We start from the raw sequence: 22,682 nt of genomic DNA, 5'->3' as shown, positions 1-22,682 counted from the left end.
GAATATCACGGCTCAACGATTCAATTGGAAAGATATCGATGAAGACACGATCAAAGCATGGAAAGGAGCGTTCATGAGAGAACTGACGGATAGAGAAGACGCATGGATACCGCTACGTGTTTCAACTCTTCCTAATATTGATGATATTGAAAGAGCTACCACAGCACTACAAGATGCACTGGTGCAAGCAACAGAAAGCTCGGTCCCCATCCGCAAATCTAGTGCACATGCGAAACCATGGTGGACTCCCGACCTCACGCAATCACTCAACCGCATTGCAGAAACTCGTGAAAGGGCTAGACAACATCTCATCGATACAGGTTTTGCTGACCACGACCTTATCCAACAGATCCGCCAACTACGCAATCAGTTCAAACGGAAGACACGCCTTGCTAAACGACAGTGGGCAAACGAGACTCTGGGAAAAGCCACTCCCGATGACGTCTGGAATTTCACTCGATGGCCCAAAGGGATAAGAAACTACCCCACGCCACCACTCAGACGAAACAACGGTCAAAACATGGCAATAACACATGAGGAAAAGTGTGCTACACTACGAGGTGAACTGTTCCAACCGCCCCCGAATCTAGACTTAGCTGCACCAGATTTAGAACAGGACCTCCCGGATGACATCCCATGGGAACCCATAACATATGCCGAAGTGAAGAATGGTATATACCGACCAAATCGCAAAAAAGCTCCTGGACCCAGCCAAATCAACTACATGGCTCTCCGATGGGCCTGGGAGGTTGCATCGGAATATATCTACTTACTAATCTCACGCTGCGCAAATGTAGGCTACCATCCCATCGCCTGGCGACGCACAATCGCAGTAGCCCTGCGCAAGCCCCGAAAACCAGACTATTCGAACCCGAGAGCCTATAGACTAATCCAGCTAGAGGAATGTCTTGGAAAAGTCCTCGAAAGCGTACAGGCAAGTAGATTAGCATATCTCACAGCAAAATATCTGCTGGTACCTTCTTCACAGTTCGGAGGTCGCCCAGGAAGCTCCACAGTCGACGCAGCCCTATCATTCGTTCATGATATCGAAGCAGCCCGTAATCACGGACTTGTCACGTCGTGCATCACATTCGACATCAAAGGATACTTCGACTTCGTCAATCATACACGGCTACTCCGAATACTTCGGGACAAGCACCTACCGCTCCCTATGGTAAAGTGGGTGAAATCCTTCCTCAGCGAACGACAAGCAGCAATCTGCCTGGACGGAGTACTGTCACCATCGGAACCAGTCGAAAACGGTATACCTCAAGGATCCCCAATATCACCGGCCCTTTCGATTATCTGCACAAGCCCACTAAACGAAGCCTACAATGCGAAAACTCGAGCTCGTGAATTACGCCCGGACAAAGCCACACCGACCACATTAGCATGCTACATCGATGATGGAAACTTATATGTCTCCTCTCCATCCTTGGAGAACAATGTCGCAATACTCCGGGAGGAGTTCATTTTTGTGAACAATTGGCTTCGCGAAGCTGGACTGATGGCGGAAATTGACAAATCTGAGCTCATCCATTTCACATGGCGTCGTGCACCGGATCGACCACCTATCCTGCTGCCTAGTGACGAAGGACAGGTGACAATTAACCCCCGTGACTGTATCAAATGGCTTGGTATATATTTCGACTCTAAACTCTCTTTTCGCAGGAATGTATGTGAACTGGCAGGCAAAGCGGAAAATATCGCCCAAGGACTACAAATGCTTGCAAATACGGTAAGAGGTCTCTCGCAATCACTATTGAGAACTGTATACTCGGCTTGTGTCCGCAGTGTAATGACATACGCAAGCCCCGTTTGGTGGACGGGCGTGAAAACCCATGCAAACATGCTTACCCGCGTCCAAAACAAATCCCTTAGACATATCTGTGCCGCTTTCCGAACCACCCCAATAAAGGCCCTAGAAATAGAGACATCAATCCCCCCCATCAACCTCTTCCTCGAACACGCAAACGATAACGCCGCCACTCGACTACTCAAACTCCCCTCGTTCAACCCAATCCTACAGAGACTTGATCAACCCTGGCGACAATTTAACCTCGCTGACCCCCCACCCGCTCTTCCCACCGACAAATACCGTCCTCGCAGCCGCAAACCACCAAAATCGACCAGACTCACCCGTCTGTCAAAACGAGCATCCCCGAACGCGGAACGCATCAACATATTTGCGCTGCCACCTTGGGCAAACACGAAGGAAACGTACCGCGGCCGCCTAACGATCTCGGACAAGCAAAGAGGAGGCAAGAAAGAAGCCGCCAAAGCGCACATACAAACCGCTCGTAATCTACGAACGGAGGACACGCACCTTCTCGTTTACTCAGACGGATCGAAACAATCAGTCAGAGAGGAGGAAAGAGCTGGAGCAGGATGGGCCGGCTATCACAGAGGAAGAGAAGTCTTCTGGGGTCAGGAAGGAATGGGTCCCAAAGCAGAGGTGTATGATGCAGAGATGGTAGCGCTCCTTCGAGCAATATCGCGAGCTATCAGCTTCGCGCAAAATTCCCAGGTGACCCATTTACATTTCTACGTCGATAACAACTCTGTGGTGCAGGCTGCATATGCAGCTGCACCCGGACCCTCACAATACATTGCATTACAGATCAGACGCTCGATCGAAGACTACCTAACCACATCCCCCCTCCATCATGTCCAAATTGCATGGATCCCAGGACATCACAACATCATCGGCAACGAACGTGCCGACGAGCTTGCAAAAGAAGCCACTGGACGTAACGACTCGTACCACTCGACCTATGCAAATGCGCGCCGAAGAAACAAGGAAGGGATCTTGCAGAAATGGACAGAGAGTTGGAATAGAGACGTGGCAGCACAGACTGGACGCTTCGCTCTCGCAAATCGACTCCCACCAACGCTCAAACCCCGCCAACATTTCACTCACACTCCTCGAGAAGTATACGGCCGTCTTATACAATGCCGCACAGGACACGGATTCATGGGAGAATACTACGCTGCATTCGTTCCAACCGAACCCACCCTCTGCCCATGTGGAGAACCACGTCAAACACGAGAACATATCATACGTGACTGCCCACTATTTGCGCGACAACGCATCCATCTGCGTGAGGTATCACACAACATCATACTCAACGAAATTTTGGGTACGGAGAAGGGCTCAAACGCGGACCGCTTGGCTATTCGTACTATACCTACATCCCTCACCCTGTTACAACACTCCCCAGCACAGCCCTAACAGGGCACCGCGTCTTAACAGCTCACTTTGTTTGTTGCGGTATATAAATATAGAATTTCTCTCTCTCTCTAGCCAGTGTTATCGTGCACGATGTCAACTGCCGCCGGTCCTGTCGAGCATGACCAATGGATCCAGAAATCCAAGTGCGAATCTTGAGCACTTGAACACAGCAGTGTCGGCAATCGAGGAGTTGCAAGTGCAGGTATGAGATATCAAGGAAAAGGCTGACAAGAAGATGGCTGTGTTGCGTATGGAGAATGAGATATTGAAGAGTGATGTGGAAGAGTTGAGTGAACGTGTCTCGTTCCTTGTGACTATGCTTGGTGTGCGGAACTAAGAGGATGGGCTAGATGGGGAGAATGGAGGGTCGTTATCCGAAATTGACCCAACTCTTCGTGGGACAAGTGAACCTGTTTCCGAGGCATCAAGCTCTGCAAAGAAGCTGTCTGCAATGGAATTGAGCTTTGCTGCATCAAAATCCAAGGCAATACGAGTGCGTACCAAGAATTTTCTTATCTCAATCCACTCTAACTTCGGGATCAAAAAGGATGTTATCATCAATACTCTAAAAATCCATCTCGGCACTGACTCACTTGCGGGTGCGAGTTTGCCTGCATTCCCATTTGGTATTGGTGAGGAGAGGTGGCCGAAGAACCCTGTAGATCAGAAGCCCTATATGCGCCTCAACTGGGATGCAGCTTACAACAAATGGCTGAATGCAGGAGCCCTTGACAGAATTTTCGACTTGTTGCATGTGACTGGCGCAAAACAATGCCCTGCCGCCGATGAAGACCTGGAGAACATCTGTGACAACGATCTGAAAGAACGCATCAAGGACAAGTTTGTCAGCATGGCTCGGGAATTCAAAAGCAAGCGCAAGGCACAGGCTGACTTACAGGTGAGAATCCAAGAACTTGAGGACAGGCGTGCAGCAGCCGAAGAGAATCTCGATGAAGAATTTGCTGATGAGTCTACAGCAGTAGTTATTACTACAGCATCATGAGATTGTGCATCTAAGAACTCCCGCGTGAGCTCAGTATGTCATTTTCTCGATGAAAATGGAGTAGTGACTCACTGATAACACAGAAATTGAAAGTGAGGGTGCGGAAACGAGCGAAAAGTGGCTTTGCTGATCCGAAATATGACGCTGCATTTATCGTTAATGCAATGTCGGATGATGAGGAGATGCAAACCAGAGATGGAGAAGCGAAAAAATATATCAGTCGTGCGCCTGATTGGAGAAGCGACAAGGTGAGAATTTCATTCATTTACTGATCAACAAAGCACTCATCATGAAAACATGTCCAGCTCACCAAACTATACAGCGAGATAGATGCTATTCCTGATCCCAACCCAGACGCAGCTGCAAAGAGCCGTCAGTGACTCTGTGGTGATATCATTGTGAATGCAGTTCCACCAAAGGCAAAGGTAGTTTCAACAAGAGTTCGTTGATGGATGGTGAAGCCCGAGCTCCTTGATGCGAATGAGGACTGGATGATATCAGGTAGGGTGGGGCCTAATGGAAAGGCATGGGGTGATGATGAGGATCCCATTGACGATGCAAAGGGAAAGTCGAGGAAAGTCGAGGCCAATGTGCTCTCCGAAGAAAAGGTGTTCAAAAAGAGTCGGAACATGAAGGGAAAACAGGTTGTGCTGAAGGAGAAGCTCGATAACGTGCTTGGAGGTTGCGATGCAGATGAACTGTTCAATGAGTGAAGCCTGGACACTTCTTGACCATGTAGAAACAAACCTGTAAAGTTAGCATTGTCGATCAGATCAATTTTCTTGTTCAAGCTCGTTCAACCAGTCTTCCTTGGCCTCTAAACCACTCTGACACACAAGTTTCAAGACCCATGAATATAAAATTAAATTGAAGCACGCACTTGGTCAAATGAGTGGACAATCCACAGGGTGGTGTCTTGCATGGTGTTCGATACAACTGGGACAATGGCAACAGCAGAAGCCAACTGCTGCAGTCGAGATCACTTCTTTCTCGTGGAAGCAGTTTGTGTAAGCGGTGTAAACACCCAAATCTGTAGCGCTGCCATAGAATTTTTTGAACTGTGGCAGACACGTCTCAAATGAAACCTGCAACTCACTACAGGGCCCAAGGACTCATTGGAATAGCGTCATCATGCACCATTCTCTCAACTATGGTGCACAATACTGGCGACTTTCCTGGAAGGCTGAGCTTGAAGTGATACAACAGGCGACATGGGATGCGGGAACCATCTATGTCAGCACACGCAAACCGATCACTTTGGGTTCAGTGTCGCAGTTGCACAGCCATACCGAATACCATCCTTGATTATAAAGGGAAATGACTTAGTTGACTGTCGTGAGAGAAGAGGGACAGCACCACGTTCAGTGCTACATTCATTGACAATCTGGAGGCCTGGTCCATATTGTGTGAGCATATTGAAGAAGCAAGCTGTAGATGTCGGGGTGAGCGAGCTTCCTGAGGTCGCAAGGTTTCTTGATGCGTCGCGGAGTCAAGATACTTCCATCTAGTATACATATAGAATGAGCCCAAGTTCCAATAGGGAGGCAAAATATATGATCGTACCTGCACCAAATCCTGATATTTGCATCCGAAGTGTGCCTCTATCAGCACCTTTTTGTACAACAGCACTTCGGATCAATTCTTTCTCATCATCATCAGCATTCTCAGGCAAACGTGTGGCCTGTAACAGATATTCAGGCAGTACAAGAGAAACAGTCATGACCAGAAGCTTACGAGGTCATAAAAAAGCTGTTTTTCTGTCCATTTTCAAAGCAGGGATAACTCCATTTCACCATCTGCATGTCCATTGAGGTTGACTTTCTGTTGGTCACCATTACAGTGCTCAAATGCGAATAGCCACCAGCCATAGGTGGGCCCAAAGTTCTTGAAGATCATTTGATAATGCATCGACATGTGATGATTGATCAACATGTGAATGCCAAGCTTTTGCAAACCTTGACAGTACCGTTAAAGATAGCGTTGCCCGCGCTTCACCTCATCCATAGATATAGCTTTGCTGGCGAGAATTCTCTCAGCAACAGAGAGATAGAGGACCAGGTTGTAGATTTCTCGAGGGTTTTGGCAGAATGTTGGACGTGATTTGCAGTTCAGAGGAACGGGAGGGGGTATGGTCTTGATTTTGTCGTTTTTGTCGCGCCAACACACCCAGAGGATGGTAGTCTGGATGTTAGTAAGTCTTCACCACTGGTCAGCTTTCTGCAGTGAATGATTCTCACCCATCTGTCAAATAGTGAACAAGTCAATATACATACATTGTTAGGAAGACGTCCAATCCCTGATGGCCAAATGATACCATTGATGGTGTCTTGAAACACTCGCCAGCCAGCGGCACCTAAGAGATAACCAGCAACAATAATGTCTGAGTGAAAACTATGCTCAATCCCTTGCCATTGCGTAGTCAGCAACTGACCTCAATTGAGAAAAGAAGAGCGTACCATAAAAATTGTGCATAAAGTCTACAACAGATCTTTGCACCGGTGTCCAGCCTGGGAGCTCGTCCAGGCAGGAGTATCGAACTCCCATGGCATCAAGGATACGTGTCCTAGCTGCTTGAGAGCGAGCCATCTTCGATGAGTTTGCATTACGAAGCTGGGTAAAATCATTGTGAAGCTCAAAATCTGAAAGGGACATGTTAGTAGCAGAATACAATGAGACACAGAGTACATGCTGCTGATGTCATAGGCAGTTTCTGTCTGCAGATCTTTGAGCTTGGTCAGACAAATGTTGCAGGGATGTATCTTGTGCGAGTGCCCAGCGAATCCAGCAGTCTTGCGGCATCCTGGTATATCGTTGGCAAGTATTTCCAATGCTCCATGGACCTCTGGAAGTTTTGGCGGTAGATCACGATTGAAATACTCCATAACCACACCTAGAAGAGATGGTAGTCAAATAGAGCAATCTCATAGAAGTTACTCACCCGCATATATCATCTTAAGGTCTGCAATTAACGGCTCCAGAGGGTGATTCAACTGTTCGAGACTTGGTTCCTTTGGTCCTGGTATGACCGTGGCAAGGTGAATGTTCTGCTGGAGGAAGCGAGCTGATTGATGGAGGTTATTGAACGAAATATAGACACCACCAGCAGAGTGGGGTCTGTTTTCAGTGATTCCGAACCTTATATAATGATTTCGAGTCAGTAACATCAATTGTAATGAAAGGGCACATTGTATGCAGTCACCAGTCAACATTGAGTGTCATGCTGAGTCCTACATCACAATCGAGTAAGCTCCGCCTCAAACCAGGAGACTCCTTGATGTCTTGAACACGCCCTTGTCCATTAACAACATGCTTGAGGCCAATAGGAAGAGCACCCCATAACTGGCCAGTCATGCAAGTCTGTCATCATCGTAGAGCTGCTAATCGGGGGACAGCGGGAATCTCCAGAGGTATCACGAAGGCTCCTGATGAAGTCTGGACGCTGAAGAAACCTCCGAATGGCCTTGACTGAGGGAGGAATAAGGTTGGATTTTTGCTGGTATCCGCTTTACCTGCTGATCCAAGTCAGCGTCTGGATTGTTATCATCCTGGAAGCCCCGTTTTTCCCTGTAGAGAACTCCCTTGCACTGTGGCTGCGTGCAATTCGGTGAGGCAGCATTCTTGATAGTGTTGTGAGAGTAGAACTTGTAGCACAGATTGCATATAGGCCGCTGTTCGATATAGTCGTCGAGTTCGAGTCCTAAGCGCCGTTTTGCGGTAACAATAGTCCTTGCAGGTCTAGGATGGGTGGGGAGTGCACCACAGAGTGCAATTATCTTGAGTTCTCCATTAAGTTGCCTTTCGGCACTGGCGATAGGGCGAGCTTCGAATATGTTGGCAAAAACTGGCATGCAGGTAGGCTAGTTGCACAGCCAGTGTCTCTCGGTGGGCAGTAGGGAACTCTATGACGTGCGGAGAGGCTGGTTGTAATTCAGAATCGGCAGTTGGATGCCTGGCGAGGTTGCGGGTGATTATCGAAGTTATCAGTTGGTACAGGAACATCAATGTGGACTTCTTCTAGTGGGTCCTCTAATGTGTCAGGAGTGTCCATGCCATCGTCATCAGGAACGAAATCTGGCTCGGATTGTTCAAATAAGTTAATGCCATTTGATTTGGCATATGGAAAGGACTCGGATGCTGCAAAGTCATCGTCATCAGGGGCATCACCAATGTAGAACTGTAGGTCGGATTCCACAAAATCGAGATTGAAATCCTCTGGCGAGCCAGGCTGTTCAAGAGATGGAGTAGATACCCCTGAATCAGCGATAGCAGCCAAAGACTCGGTAACCACGGGAGAAAACGCCAGCACAGACTTCGTATTCGACAGTGCATCAAGTGCAGCATGCTCTTTGTCTCTGCGTGTATGCCGACCAATTATCTGCCGAGACTGAGTTTTGAAGCCTCGGGGGTCCTTGGAGCACTCCAAGCAGCAGCATTTTGCTGTGTCCTTCCATGCAGGGGCTTTTGACTTAGACCCTGGTGCCATCAACAACCGAGGGAGTGCATTCAATAGCACATGAGGTCTTGCAGTGGAGAAGTCAAAACCGAGGGTATGTAAGTACTCAGTGTCACATTCACGCGATTGAGTCACATGGACAATCGCTGCGTGCATGCAGCATTTGCATGATTTTTTTCTAAGTCCAAATTCAGTGTTTTGGCGGTATCACCTGATGTTGGGGGTTGGATATATCACTTTGGGCTATAGGCCTAAAATAGGGATACATCTTTTGTGGTAGTTATCCATGGACCACCATCCAGATTGATATATCCACAGGGTGAATCACATTTTCGCAATTTTGGCTTCCAAAAGCAGAAATTCTCTTGTTTTGTCATTTTCCCTCATGTCAGGCCTGTCCACATTATTCCCACACTCCGCATTTTCGCATTTTCAGCCACCTGCTGTGGGAATTACCCACAACACCCAAAACATTGTCCATTTTTGGAATCTCCACAATATCAATTATTCCCACACCCTTCCCACTTCACTGCAGCTTCACCACCACACCACAATAGCTCCTTCTGTATATATAAGTAGTAGGTTGGTATATATGTACATAATATGATATAATAGACCGCTTTTTTGTCTATTTATGTGCCTGGTCCTCCTCTAGGGACCATTCAACATAGGATAGGATAAAGAACACTTTCGCATTTTTGCCCCTTTGATGGGGAAGTGTTCTATAACATTAAGAACATGTTTATGAGTATATATGAATAGATTCCCATCTTTATTTGACCCCCTGAAGCGCCCTACATCAATAGGTACAGTGTATATATAACAAAACACAAAACAGGTTCGCATTTTTTGGTTTCTAGCTATATGGACTTGAACAAATTGTCCCTAACATCTATTCAGTAGTAGGAATAATGTATCAGGATTTCAGGACCACAGGAAAAGATCTTAATGTGTAGTGCATCCCTCCTCTCCTGGTGGTTTGCCTCCTGTGAATTTTTTTGGTGGAGGACCGGACCTCAATTGAGGTAGGGGGTCTATTATTATATATATTTAGAGTAGATGTATCATATAGCTAGCCCAGGAAACACGTAGGATCTTTCTACAGGAACAAAACATAGAAAATCGCATTTTTGACATTTTTGATATGTGTCACGAATTCCTAATATGAACCATTTTTCATTTCTCGGTTTTCCTTCGGCTACTTCCAGTACCCGAACCGGTCACATGACTCCTCACTCTGTCACACCTTCACCTCTTCACATATCACCCGTGGTTTCTCCGATTGGTTCCCCTACTCCACGGGCTAGAACAATCTCGCTTCCTAAAGAAGAAACCGGTCGGATCTTGGGTTTCTATTTAGTAACCGTCTTACTCATTTGCTTATATATCATGATGTCATACTTACTCATCCGCAGTATTGTACGACTCTTTTCTCATTGGCTGATTTCTTTCAGACTCCTACTCAATGTTATGTATAAAAGTAGGGTAGTTAGCGTAAGTGCTCCTTAGACTTAACCTCTTCGTTTCTACTGTTGTAGTGACCTAGACATTCACGCTCAATACTATCCTGTTCCTCATCATCTTTGACCGAGTCCTAGTGGTTGTGAACTCGCCTTCATCATTATTGGTGAACGTTGGTCATAACAATATGTTTCAGTATCTTACCCTTGCATATCTAGTCAACCCTGTTCATATATCATCAGTAGTACATTCAAATATGTGTCTCATGTTAAGGATCAGCTAGATATAGGGTGAAAATGTGAGATATAATGTAAAGATGTGATTCTACTGATTAGAAGCCTATATGACAATAAAGCCCGTGATAAGTGATCAGAGACCTGGGATACATCTCATATATGTCCCTCATGATATGACTAAAATTCTAGAAATATCCATGAATGATTGACTGAATGACAGGCAAAATGACATATGTATGAAAAGTGACAATTGACATTTTTATACAAAGTCACATTCATATCTGATACAGCTTGAAAATTTCATTAAAAATATATAGGATGGATAGTAAGCTATACAAGCAACATATGCTACAGACTGCCCTGAGGATAGAGGTGGGTGGAAGGGATGTAGTGTAAATCTAAGTTCATCTAGCATAAAAGTCCAACAACTCCTCAACTGACCATTTCGATGTTTTAGGTATTTGAAGTTTCCCACACTCAATTTCTTATCTATTTCACTTCCTCAGCACTCAATCCTTCTTAGATTGTTCTATAATTCTAGGGATATGATACTGAATGTTTTTAAAATGTACTCCAAGTTTCTGATCATCAAAGTTCGATGTTTTGAAGGTATAGGCCCCTTATCAGTAGAAATAGCAAGTATATACACTGGCTCAAACCTCTGGCCTATTCTAAGCTGATCCTTGTCCTCAAAAGCAAGTATTTATGATATTATGTTCATATATGAACAGGTTGGACCAGAGATGCAGAAGTAAGATACTCAAAAATATCAAAAATGTCAAAAATGCGATTTTCTATGTTTTGTTCCTGTAGAAGGATCCTATGTGTGTCATGGGCTTGCTATATGATACATCTACTCTAAATATACATGATAATAGACCCCCTACCTCAATTGAGGTCCGGTCCTCCACCAAAAAAATTCACAGGAGGTAAACCACCAGCAGAGGAGGGATGCACTACACATTAAGATCTTTTCCTGTGGTCCTGAACTCCTGATACATTATTCCTACTACTGAATAGATGTTAGGGACAATTTGTTCAAGTCCATATAGCTAGAAACCAAAAAATGCGAACCTGTTTTGTGTTTTGTTATATATACACTGTACCTATTGATGTAGGGCGCTTCAGGGGGTCAAAAAAAGATGGGGATGTATTCATACATACTCATAAACATGTTCTGTGTACCCTAGAACACTTCCCTGCCAAAGGGGCAAAAATGCGAAACTATTCTGTATCCTACCATATGTTAAAAGTACCCTGGAGGAGCAGTGTGCACATAAATAGACAAAAAAAGCGGTCTAATATATTATATTATGTACATATATACCAACCTACTACTTATATATACAGAAGGAGCTATTGTGGTGTGGTGGTGAAGCTGCAGTGAAGTGGGAAGGGTGTGGGAATAATTGATATTGTGGAGATTCCAAAAATGGACAATGTTTTGGGTGTTGTGGGGTAATTCCCACAGCAGGTGGCTGAAAATGCGAACATGCGGAGTGTGGGAATAATGTGGACAGGCCTGACATGAGGGAAAATGACAAAACAAGAGAATTTCTGCTTTTGGAAGCCAAAATTGCGAAAATGTGATTCACCATTGGATATATCAATCTGGATGGTGGATAACTACCACAAAAGATGTATCCCTATTTTAGGACTATAGTCCTACTTTGATGTATCAATATGACATTATGGGCTGGCGGTATAGAGGATTGATAGATAATCAGTATAGAATCAATGGATCTCATGAAAATCCTAACGCGCGAGGGATGTACTAAGGATCTTCAGAGGATCTGGTGAGGATGAATAAATTCCCACTCAATCCTCTGTCACAACAATCTGCGGTTTCACGCGGTGGTGTTTAGATGTGACGGCAAGTAGAAGTTTCTTTTAAGACTTTAGATGACGGCACAAGGTAGAGTACAATCTCGCGCAATGTTAACCAGATACCAGCCTAGTTGTGATTGGGAGAAGTTCTGAGGGCTAAGTACATAAACACGATCTTTAAATACTTATCGATAAGTACGAAGCCTGTGATTAAGGGAATAACGAATATAAAGAAAACTTATCGTACGGCCACGGAAACGACTAGTTACCGGGCCTCGAACATTCTATCTCTCGATCAATCTGAAACCTTTCTTCGTGCGAGGCGCGCTCGCCACATTAGACTTAGTGAAATTTTGCTTGTGTAGCCTAAGGACGCATTGTATCAACATCGTATTACCATTAGTATCATCTTCACAGCATGGGATTTCACAGGATCAGTCGCAATATCAAACTGGCAGCAATCTGACTCCATGAACGGAACCTTCTAAGCCTTTGCAACATCCTTGATTGCTGTGGATTCTCCGAACGCACTTGATTTCGGATCTTGAGGCTCTCAGGCTGACGTTGTCATGAACTGTCAGCCTAGCACAACAATGCGCGGTCGTCTGCGTGTTTTCAATCGTGAAGATATTGATTGCCTACTTCGTCTCGTGAGGCAGAATCCTGATTATTTTTGGACCAGCTCATGCACCTCCTTGCGACAAACCAATTCATATCCGTCCATTTCGCGAGCTCGAACGTGCTGATGTGAGCTAAAAGAAACTCAATTGCATTGCCAATGAACGCAACGAGACTCTCCGTGCCGAGTTCATCGCATGCATCATGGGCTCAGTCTGTTCGTGATCTTCCGACTCCCCTTCCTCCGAAAGTTCTTTGATTCGAGTATTGTCCTCATCGAAGCCATTGGAATAAAGGTTACTGTCGTGCTCTAGCAAGCTCTTGTGTTTTTTGGAGGCATGAATAGTTATAAACGGCATGATGATAATGATTTACAGGGGATGTGAGTGTACGACGAGCAAAATTTCACTAAGTCTAACATTTCCTAATTGAACAAAAATTTCATCCCACTGTCATCCTCTATGCAAAGAGCTGTAATCGCATTCCAAGCACAATCAGTAATGCATTAACCTACCGTTGCAGAGCGAGAGCTCCGTCGTAGTACCAAGGTCCAATATAATGTTCAGAACGTTCAGGATCGAGATTCAGAGTGCTAGTTCCGCAATGTCATATGTGATTCCAATTTCCAACTTTGTTATAATACACAACACGGTGCGCACGCCGTCATCCACTGCATCTACTCGATAATGCGCTGCGCGGTAGGCCAGACGACAGAGACGTCCGGGACCGGATTGTTATCCCTGAACACGGTCACCGATTGAACGTTGTCTCGCTGCCAGACCGAAGCACGGCCGGAATCGATAGAAAAGACACCCATCGAGCCTTTGTCCTCGTAATTAGTGATCGTGACGTGAATCACGCCACCGGTTGAGTTGGTAATGGTAACAGGTGCCATAGTAATATCTGCTCGTATGTGCGGAATGATTAATGTGAACTCGGTGTAAACGAAGTTTGAGCGCACCTTTGCAATTAAGTGATGCAGAAGATTGAGATGAGACTTCGATGAGGAGGTCAAGATATCTAAAAACTATGTTAGACAGGAGGAAGTACCACACTAGATCTAGGACTCACTGAGAGCGATTGAAGGAGCGATGGGGAGCTACAGTCACGACATCGCGTATTTATACGGGCAGATAACCTTCTTCTGAGCTCGGATCCAAAAGGACAACCAGTACCTGGAACAAAGGCAAAAATAAAATAGAATAATGCGAAGGAACCATATCCTCCCATGGAATGGTTGTGGCATCTAGTGGGGTGCGACTCGCAGATACGTTTTCGTTTGGTAATGGGAAGTGAAGGAAGGAAGTGATGCCCGCTAGAAAACAATGGCACGGTCTGGACTCGGGGAAGAAGTGGCACCGAACCAATTAAACCTTGCTCCTGAGAGCAATGGCACTACGCTAGTCCCGAGTAACTGAGATGCAGATCGTGGAGAACCTGACTGGCAGTGACAATTGAGTCCCTGACAAAGGAGGCGAGCGAAATTCGAATGAGCGAAGTGAAAATTTGGATCGTGCCCCTCGGAATAGTTTATCCACCGAGGACTCGACCGTAGCCTGATCTTCCTTTAGTACAAGACGCGACGACCATTTTATCTGGGGGCGCCTTGATGTCGCAGAACCAAACTCATGAAAGGGACTTACATACCGGCTTATCCACGCATTGCAATGATAATTGTTTCCCGCGTCACCGCGTCAGTAACGTAGCACTTCGATTGACAGAAAGTCACAGTTAATAAACCATTCGCTTGCAAGGGCGGTCTGTCAATGATCTTTGTGAGTTCCTCCTATGAGGGGAATGTAGTACTATGCGCCACGTCCGAGGCTCAGTACGTACGTACGATATGACTCAGGTTTCTGCAACGACCGTGATCGATTCGGTTGCAACTACGACGAAGGCCGGGAGTACTGTCGACGCGTACTCAGTCAACGACTCTGAATGACAGCGATGAGAACGGACGTAGAAGTTATCATGGGCCCAGATTTGTCGAGCGCTAGACTGTGCGAGAACTCGTCGGCTGTACCACTGACCTGCAACTATACTAATTATAGGTAGGGTACTAATGAGGCAATATTGTGGCAGATCGCAGGTCTAGCCTTCGGCTGTAATGCACGTACTTCCGAAGCTGTTCTTCTCTTCAAGGTGTCTCGTGAACACGGCGAAAAAAGACACAGAGAACCAAATCATGAGAAACTTCGGCTGTACCGCCATGACGGACTTGCGATGATGGCAATATAGCAGATTAGCAGGTCTGGCCCTCTGCTGTATTGCACGTACTTCCCTGTTCTTCTCACAATGGTTTGGGAGGTGAAATAACGGTAGTACTGATGGAATAGGTTGCTTACGACTCTAGTTGAACTCAAGTTCAACGATTTGCGTCTACGGCTCCCGTCAGAATGGTCCAGTGAGCGATCGACTGACTTCCGCCAATAGTCGCTTGATCATAATCGACAAACATTCCGTAAAGCGAATTCTAGGGATTCATCAGACGGTCTCAAGCTTTCGCGGAATGCATGTGTGGGTCAGACTGCTGAGCCACGTAGCTATGTGAGTCCCTTTCATAAGTTTGGTTCTGCGAAATCGAGGCACCCCCCAGATAAAATGGTTGTCGGGTCTTGTACTAAAGGAAGATCAGGCTACGGTCGAGTCCTCGGTGGATAAACTATTCCGAGGGGCACGATCCAAATTTTCACTTCGCTCATTCGCTCGCCCCCTTTGTCAGGGACTCAATTGTCACTGCCAGTTGTGTTCTCCACGATCTGCATCTCAGTTACTCGGGACTAGCGTAGTGCCATTGCTCTCAGGAGCAAGGTTCAATCGGTTCGGTGCTATTTGTCCCCCGAGTCCAGACCGTGCCATTGTTTTCTAGCGGGCATCAATTCCTTCCTTCGCTTCTCATTATCAAATGAAAACGTCTTTCGACTCGCACCCCGCTAGATGCCACACCAATTCCATGGGAGGATATGGTTCAGGTGCCATTTTGGACCTGGCAAATGTAAGGTCACATCTGCTGGTCATGTTCACATGGTGGCCCCTTTGCATTATTTTATTTTATTTTTCCTTTTGTGCCAGTTACTTGCTGTCCTTTGAATCTGAGGTCAGAAGACAGTCATCTGCGCGTATAAATATACGATGTCACGACTGTAGCTCCCCATCGCTCCTTCAATCGCTCTCAGTGAGTCCTAGGTCTAGTGTGGTACTTCCTCCTATCTAACGTAGTTTTCAGATATCTTGACCTCCTCATCGAAGTCTCATCTCAATCTTCTGCATCACTCAATTGCAAAGGTGCGCTCCAACGTTTACACCGGATTCAAGATACTCATTCAGCACACACGACCAGTTACTACTATGGCACCTATCACCATTACCAACTCAACCGGTGGCGAGATCCAAGTCAGGATCACTAACTACGAGGACCAAGGCTCGTCGGATTTCTTTCCTATCGCGTCAGGAGAGCCCTCGGTCTGGCAGCGAGACCGCATCCAATCGATGACCGTATTCAGATCCGACAATCGGGTTCCGGATGTCCTTATCGTGAACCCTAAAGAGACGCACAATATCCAGTAGATGCAGTTGGTGACGGCGCAGAGTGTTCTTAGTACGATGTGTTCAAGTTGTGTTGTACAACAGAGTTGGAAGTTGGAATCACAAGTGGTATCGCGGGACTCGTACTCTGCGTTTCGATCTGAACATCATATCGGTAGTGCTCTGACAGAAGTTTCGGTCCGCAACATCAGACGAAACCACGCGCGCTCAACCCGCCCTGCTCTCGATATCACCAAATGGCATTTGATTTAGTGCAGTCCGAGTACCAGCGGATAACAGTGCAAAGTCAGTAGAATAAAGCTACAAATGTGTGAAATGAAGTGTGCTCCTCGATGTCGGGAAATCGATAAAGTGCTACAGTTAAAAATACGTGAAAAGAGAGTGTGAGCGCGAGATTAATCCACAGTGAGGGAGGGATATTAACCGTATGTATGGTGCGTAACGTACAAAATACAAAGTAAAGCGTCATCTCAAAGTCCACGTCGTTTGGACGTACGGTGCAAGGCCAGCGAAAGGATTGGTAATCCTTTTACTCTGAGTCGGAGATACTACGCGAGCGTCGTCATCAAAGGGCATTGCAAACGGATCTATAGCATTGCTCGCGTGGTGGATTCTGCGCGGAATTTGGATGACGCAAGACCCGGCGGGGTAGGGACCACCAACGGTTTATTCTTCTCTTCCTTAGAGGTAGTGAGGATCGCAGCTTGCACTTGTGACGGGTAGAGTGTCAACGGGACAGTTGCCTGCTGCGGGGGCGCCTGCTCGAAAGCGTGGTGCAATGACACAGCGAGCGGGCTTGGACCCTGGGCCTGCGGAGGAGTGAAGTTGGAATCATCGAATGACCCGACGTCAGTAGGCACGCTGACTTTCCTGCGCTTCTCTGGATGGACCGGCGGTGGGGGGAAGGAGACATGAGGGGGTGTCGACTTCTTGACAGGCGAAGCTGTGTTCTTCGTCCACGGCAGCGTGGGTGGAGTCGGAGAGACAGACCAGGCAGAAGCAGGCTCTTCTCGAGTCGGAGACCGCTCAATGTGAGGTAGGTCATCGAACTTGAGTGAGGCAGCATGCTGAGTCGAAATTGTCAATTGAGGTCTAGGAGGCCGCGACAACGGCCTGTTGACGACAAATTCTTCGGCAGGAACAGCCTTCTTCGCAAAAAGCTTTGTCATGGGCTTGAGCCAGCTCGACTTGGGGTGCTCATCCTCTGCCTTTGGCACGTTCTCACTGTCTCCCTCTTTCTTCCTCTTGCCCAGAGCCATCAAACGCATCGGTCTGCTGATGGTATGGGAAATTATTGACGGCTGTTGCTGTTCAACCTTCGGCTCAGATCCCTCCCGGAAAAGGCTGTCCCATCTTTTCTCAAACCGAGGCTCGAGCGACTTCAACGGATGATTGCCAGACCGTGCGAATGGATTAAGGCTGAATGCTGAACGAGGCTCAGGAAGAGGCGTGAATGAACGAAGACCCATATCAGGCGTCTTCTGGCCCTTCTCCGCATCCTTGCTGATATGAATGGTAGGCGGTGCATTGGGGAAGGCTGATATGATACATCACCAAAAGTTCAAAACTCAGATATTACCTGATTTGGGTTGCCGCCGCGCCACAACGTTTCTCAGAAGTGCCACGTCATGGTCAGAAGTGATTGTTCGTCCTATGTCATGCTAAGCTATACGGCAACCTGACAGCGAGTAGCTAATGTTCATCTCAGTCTGCTATGATATTATCTATTCCGTGTATAGTATATCAACGAATAATGTAATTAAAGTGCGCCATAACCTTCTCGTGCAAGCACGTCGTCATCAAGTTCCTCATCCGAATCAACCTCCACCTTGTCATCCGGGTCTTCATAGTCTCCGAGTCCCTCATCTTCCTTTCCGTCTTCCCCATCTTCACCTTTATCTGATTCACCTTCCTCTTCCTCCCCGTCTTCCTCCCCATCCTTCCTAGCATCCATATCAACATCATCCCAATCCTCATTGTCGTCAGGGACATTTACTGGGGTTCCGTCACTCTGCAAGAATTCATCCCATGCCCATGTGACTTTATGGCCGACACCTCCAGGCTATACTGTCCTATTCATGTATGATATAACTAGTATTGTAGTACTGTAGCCATGCATGTTTGTACTGTAATTATCCCTCAGTAGGATCACAGATAGAACATGCACGTTACCGTGCATGGTGTGCAGCGCAAATGACCTACAATACCATGCATGGTACATGGATTCATGCATGATTTCTTTGCCGTTCTTGCACGGTTCTCCTACCTTTGCATAGTATCGTGCATGACATCGTGCATGATTGCCTGCTGTACCGCTGCACTTTATATATCTAATACTACCATAGGCTCGTTCAATGGATTCCCCACTTCTTACCGTCATGAATCAAAAACGGTATTGTTCGTTAGCTCTCTCGACAAGCTTCAAGCTTCAGATCGGAGTGGCGAAGTAATCTCACAGTGATGCAGGCCATGATGCGCTATGTGAGGATTAGTATGGCATCATCGCCAACATTCGAGTTCCTGCCAGGACATGTGATAAGACGAATCTACAACTAAGTACAGGTTGATGAGGTGATTCTTACCATCAAAAAGTGCGAATTTATAATCAGTTGTCAAGCTAAGCGCGAGTTTTTTCTAGACTCCCCTAGCCAGACCAATCGAAGGAAGATAGTCGTTCCTTCGTATTAGGAGGCTCAGTGGGACAATTCCTGTGTTCCTGAGCTCAGCTCCCTTCAAGGCTCTCCCTGCCTTTCATTCCCGCGCAATGCTGTAATGCTATTGCTATATGAGAGTACATCGTGATCTGCGCGGTGCTATGGAGTCCTTGAAAAGTGACATTCACGTAAAGATTTGCCCTTACCCATGAATCCAACTGCATCTCGGCAGGCAAGCATTCAGACGATGTGAAAGGGGCTTCGTCAATTTCCTCGTGCTCAGCTCTACTTTGCTGATCATGAATCAGAACTCGAAAGTAGTATGCAGTCATCGATTAATATTGGAGGGGACATTGTTAGTATTTCAAGTATCATAATCGCAATCAGTAATGCATTAACCTACCGTTGCAGAGCGAGAGCTTCGTCGTAGTACCAAGGTCCAATATAATGTTCAGAACGTTCAGGATCGAAATGCAGAGTGCTAGTTCCGCAATGTCATATGTGATTCCAATTTCCAACTTTGTTATAATACACAACACGGTGCGCACGCCGTCATCCACTGCATCTACTCGATAATGCGCTGCGCGGTAGGCCAGACGACAGAGACGTCCGGGACCGGATTGTTATCCCTGAACACGGTCACCGATTGAACGTTGTCTCGCTGCCAGACCGAAGCACGGCCGGAATCGATAGAAAAGACACCCATCGAGCCTTTGTCCTTGTAATTAGTGATCGTGACGTGAATCACGCCACCGGTTGAGTTGGTAATGGTAACAGGTGCCATAGTAATATCTGCTCGTGTGTGCGGAATGATTAATGTGAACTCGGTGTAAACGAAGTTTGAGCGCACCTTTGCAATTGAGCGATGCAGATGATTGAGATGAGACTTCGATGAGGAGGTCAAGATATCTGAAAACTACGTTAGACAGGAGGAAGCACCACACTAGACCTAGGACTCACTGAGAGCGATTGAAGGATCGATGGGGAGCTACAGTCGCGACATCGCGTATTTATACGCGCATATAACTTTCTTCTGAGCTCGGATCCAAAAGGACAACCAGTACCTGGAACAAAGGCAAAAATAAAATAGAATAATGCGAAGGAACCAACTCCATGTGAACATGACCAGCAGATGCGACCTTACGTTCGCCAGGTCCAAAATGGCACCTGAACCATATCCTCCCATGGAATGGGTGTGGCATCTAGTGGGGTGCGACTCGCAGATACGTTTTCGTTTGGTAATGGCAGGTGAAGGAAGGAAGTGATGCCCGCTAGAAAACAATGGCACGGTCTGGACTCGGGGAAGAAGTGGCACCGAACCAATTAAACCTTGCTTCCGAGAGCACTGACATTATGCTGGCCCTGAGTAACTGATATGCAGATCGTGGAGAACCCAACTGATAGTGACAAAGGGAGCGAGTGAATGAGCGAAGTACAAATTTGAATCGTGTCCCTCGGAACAGTTTATCCGCCGGGGAGGACGCAACCTGATCTTCCATTACAAGACGCGACGACCATTTTATCTGGGGGCGCCTTGATGTCGCAGAACCAAACTTATGAAAGGGACCTACATACCGGCTTATCCACGCATTGCAATGATAATTGTTTCCTGCGTCACCGCATCGGTAACGTAGCACTTCGATTGACAGAAAGTCACGGTTAATAAACCATTCGCTTGCAAGGGCGGTCTGTCAATGATCTTTGTGAGTTCCTCCTATGAGGGGAATGTAGTACTATGCGCCACGTCCGAGGCTCAGTACGTACGTACGATATGACTCAGGTTTCTGCAACGACCGTGATCGATTTGTTTTCAACTACGACGAAGGTCGGGAATACTGTCGACACATACTCAGTCAACGACTTCGAATGACAGCGATGAAAACGGACGTACTAGGAGTTATCATGGGCCCAGATTTGTCGAGCGCTAGACTGTGTGAGACTCGTCGGCTGTACCACTGACCTGCAACTATACTAATTATAGGTAGGGTACTAATGAGGCAATATGTAGCAGATCGCAGGTCTAGCCTTCGGCTGTAATGCACGTACTTCCGAAGCTGTTCTTCTCTTCAAGGTGTCTCGTGAACACGGCGAAAAAAGACACAGAGAACCAAATCATGAGAAACTTCGGCTGTACCGCCATGACGGACTTGCGATGATGGCAATATAGCAGATTGGCAGGTCTGGCTCTCTGCTGTAATGCACGTACTTCCCTGTTTTTCTCACAACGGTTTGGGAGCTGAAGTAACGGTAGTACTGATGGAACAGGCTACTTACGACTCTAGTTAAACTCAAGTTCAACGATTTGCGTCTACGGTTCCCGTCAGAATGGTCCAGTGAGCGATGGACTGACTTCCGCCAATAGTCGCTTGATTATAATCGACAAACATTCCGTAAAGCGAATTCTAGGGATTCATCAGACGGTCTCAAGCTTTCGCGGAATGCATGTGTGGGTCAGGCTGCTGAGCCACGTAGCTATGTGAGTCCCTTTCATAAGGTTAGTTCTGCGAAATCGAGGCGCCCCTCGGATAAAATGGTCGTCGCGTCTTGTAAAGGAAGATAATCTCGGTGGATAAACTATTCCGAGGGGCACGATCCAAATTTTCACTTCGCTCATTCGCTCGCCCCCTTTGTCAGGGACTCGATTGTCACTGCCAGTCAGGTTCTCCACGATCTGCATCTCAGTTACTCGGGACTAGCGTAGTGCCATTGCTCTCAGGAGCAAGGTTCAATCGGTTCGGTGCTATTTGTCCCCCGAGTCCAGACCATGCCATTTTTTCTAGCGGGCATCAATTCCTTCCTTCGCTTCTCATTATCAAATGAAAACGTCTTTTCGACTCGCACCCCGCTAGATGCCACACCAATTCCATGGGAGGATATGGTTCAGGTGCCATTTTGGACCTGGCAAATGTAAGGTCACATCTGCTGGTCATGTTCACATGGTGGCTCCTTCGCATTATTTTATTTTATTTTGCTTTTGTTCCAGGTACTTGCTGTCCTTTGAATCTGAGCTCAGAAGACAGTCATCTGCGCGTATAAATACGCGATGTCGCGACTGTAGCTCCCCATCGCTCTTTCATTCGCTCTCAGTGAGTCCTAGATCTGGTGTGGTGCTTCCTCCTGTCTGACGCATTTTTCAGATATCTTGACCTCCTCATCGAAGTCTCATCTCAATCTTCACTCAATTACAAAGGTGCGCTCCAACGTTTACACCGGATTCAAGATACTCATTCAGCACACACGACCAGTTACTACTATGGCACCTATCACCATTACCAACTCAACCGGTGGCGATATCCAAGTCAGGATCACTAACTACGAGGACCAAGGCTCGTCGGATTTCTTTCTTATCGCGTCAGGAGAGCCTTCGGTCTGGCAGCGAGACCGCATCCAATCGATGACCGTCTTCAGATCCGGCAATCCAGTTCCGGATGTCCTTATCGTGAACCCTAAAGAGACGCACAATATCCAGTAGATGCAGTTGGTGACGGCGCAGAGTGTTCTTAGTACGATGTGTTCAAGTTGTGTTGTACAACAGAGTTGGAAGTTGGAATCACAAGTGGTATCGCGGGACTCGTACTCTGCGTTTCGATCTGAACATCAAATTGGTAGTGCTACGACAGAGGTTTCGGTCCCCAACAGGAGACGAAACCAC

The 22,682-nt window shown here is 46.7% G+C and overlaps 5 protein-coding genes across 5 annotated transcripts; 2 read left to right on the top strand and 3 right to left on the bottom strand.

Annotated features, from left to right (window-relative positions):
* Window positions 1–3,683: 3,683 nt before the first annotated feature.
* Window positions 3,684–4,948, top strand: EDB91DRAFT_1243673 (uncharacterized protein; the record flags this gene model as incomplete). The annotated part of the gene is made up of 5 exons (XM_041322325.1): window positions 3,684–4,211; window positions 4,319–4,483; window positions 4,541–4,607; window positions 4,644–4,660; window positions 4,697–4,948. The coding sequence occupies 5 exons, from the start codon at window positions 3,684–3,686 to the stop codon at window positions 4,946–4,948; spliced, it is 1,029 nt and encodes a 342-aa protein (XP_041182114.1).
* A 149-nt stretch (window positions 4,949–5,097) lies between these two features.
* EDB91DRAFT_1234802 (uncharacterized protein) lies at window positions 5,098–8,718 on the bottom strand (the record flags this gene model as incomplete). The annotated part of the gene is given in 17 exon segments (XM_041321245.1): window positions 5,098–5,150; window positions 5,170–5,293; window positions 5,385–5,464; window positions 5,617–5,739; window positions 5,799–5,916; window positions 5,970–5,992; window positions 6,029–6,179; window positions 6,231–6,416; window positions 6,509–6,666; window positions 6,692–6,874; window positions 6,976–7,125; window positions 7,174–7,370; window positions 7,435–7,544; window positions 7,576–7,695; window positions 7,745–8,055; window positions 8,078–8,184; window positions 8,363–8,718. The coding sequence occupies 17 exon segments, from the start codon at window positions 8,716–8,718 to the stop codon at window positions 5,098–5,100; spliced, it is 2,550 nt and encodes an 849-aa protein (XP_041182113.1).
* Window positions 8,719–16,583: 7,865 nt separating this feature from the next.
* On the bottom strand, window positions 16,584–17,948 carry EDB91DRAFT_605624 (uncharacterized protein). Its single transcript, XM_041327848.1, has one exon. It carries the CDS (start codon window positions 17,843–17,845, stop codon window positions 16,964–16,966), a length of 882 nt encoding a protein of 293 aa, XP_041182112.1. The 5' UTR covers window positions 17,846–17,948; the 3' UTR covers window positions 16,584–16,963.
* Window positions 17,949–19,340: 1,392 nt separating this feature from the next.
* Window positions 19,341–19,939, bottom strand: EDB91DRAFT_1333722 (uncharacterized protein). The gene is made up of 2 exons (XM_041325435.1): window positions 19,881–19,939; window positions 19,341–19,822 (listed from the first exon to the last, which is right to left on the bottom strand). The coding sequence occupies exon 2, from the start codon at window positions 19,812–19,814 to the stop codon at window positions 19,596–19,598; it is 219 nt and encodes a 72-aa protein (XP_041182111.1). The 5' UTR covers window positions 19,815–19,822; window positions 19,881–19,939; the 3' UTR covers window positions 19,341–19,595.
* A 1,855-nt stretch (window positions 19,940–21,794) lies between these two features.
* On the top strand, window positions 21,795–22,679 carry EDB91DRAFT_1343867 (uncharacterized protein; the record flags this gene model as incomplete). Its single annotated transcript, XM_041325796.1, has 3 exons — window positions 21,795–21,937; window positions 22,168–22,220; window positions 22,276–22,679. The coding sequence occupies 3 exons, from the start codon at window positions 21,795–21,797 to the stop codon at window positions 22,500–22,502; spliced, it is 423 nt and encodes a 140-aa protein (XP_041182110.1). The 3' UTR covers window positions 22,503–22,679.
* Window positions 22,680–22,682: the final 3 nt, after the last annotated feature.

Source organism: Suillus paluster, assembly GCF_016628075.1.
Source record: "Suillus paluster strain FC165 chromosome Unknown EDB91scaffold_5, whole genome shotgun sequence".
NCBI lineage: Eukaryota > Fungi > Basidiomycota > Agaricomycetes > Boletales > Suillaceae > Suillus > Suillus paluster.
Note: the sequence above shows the minus strand (reverse complement) of the source record. Positions and strands in the feature narration are given on the sequence as shown.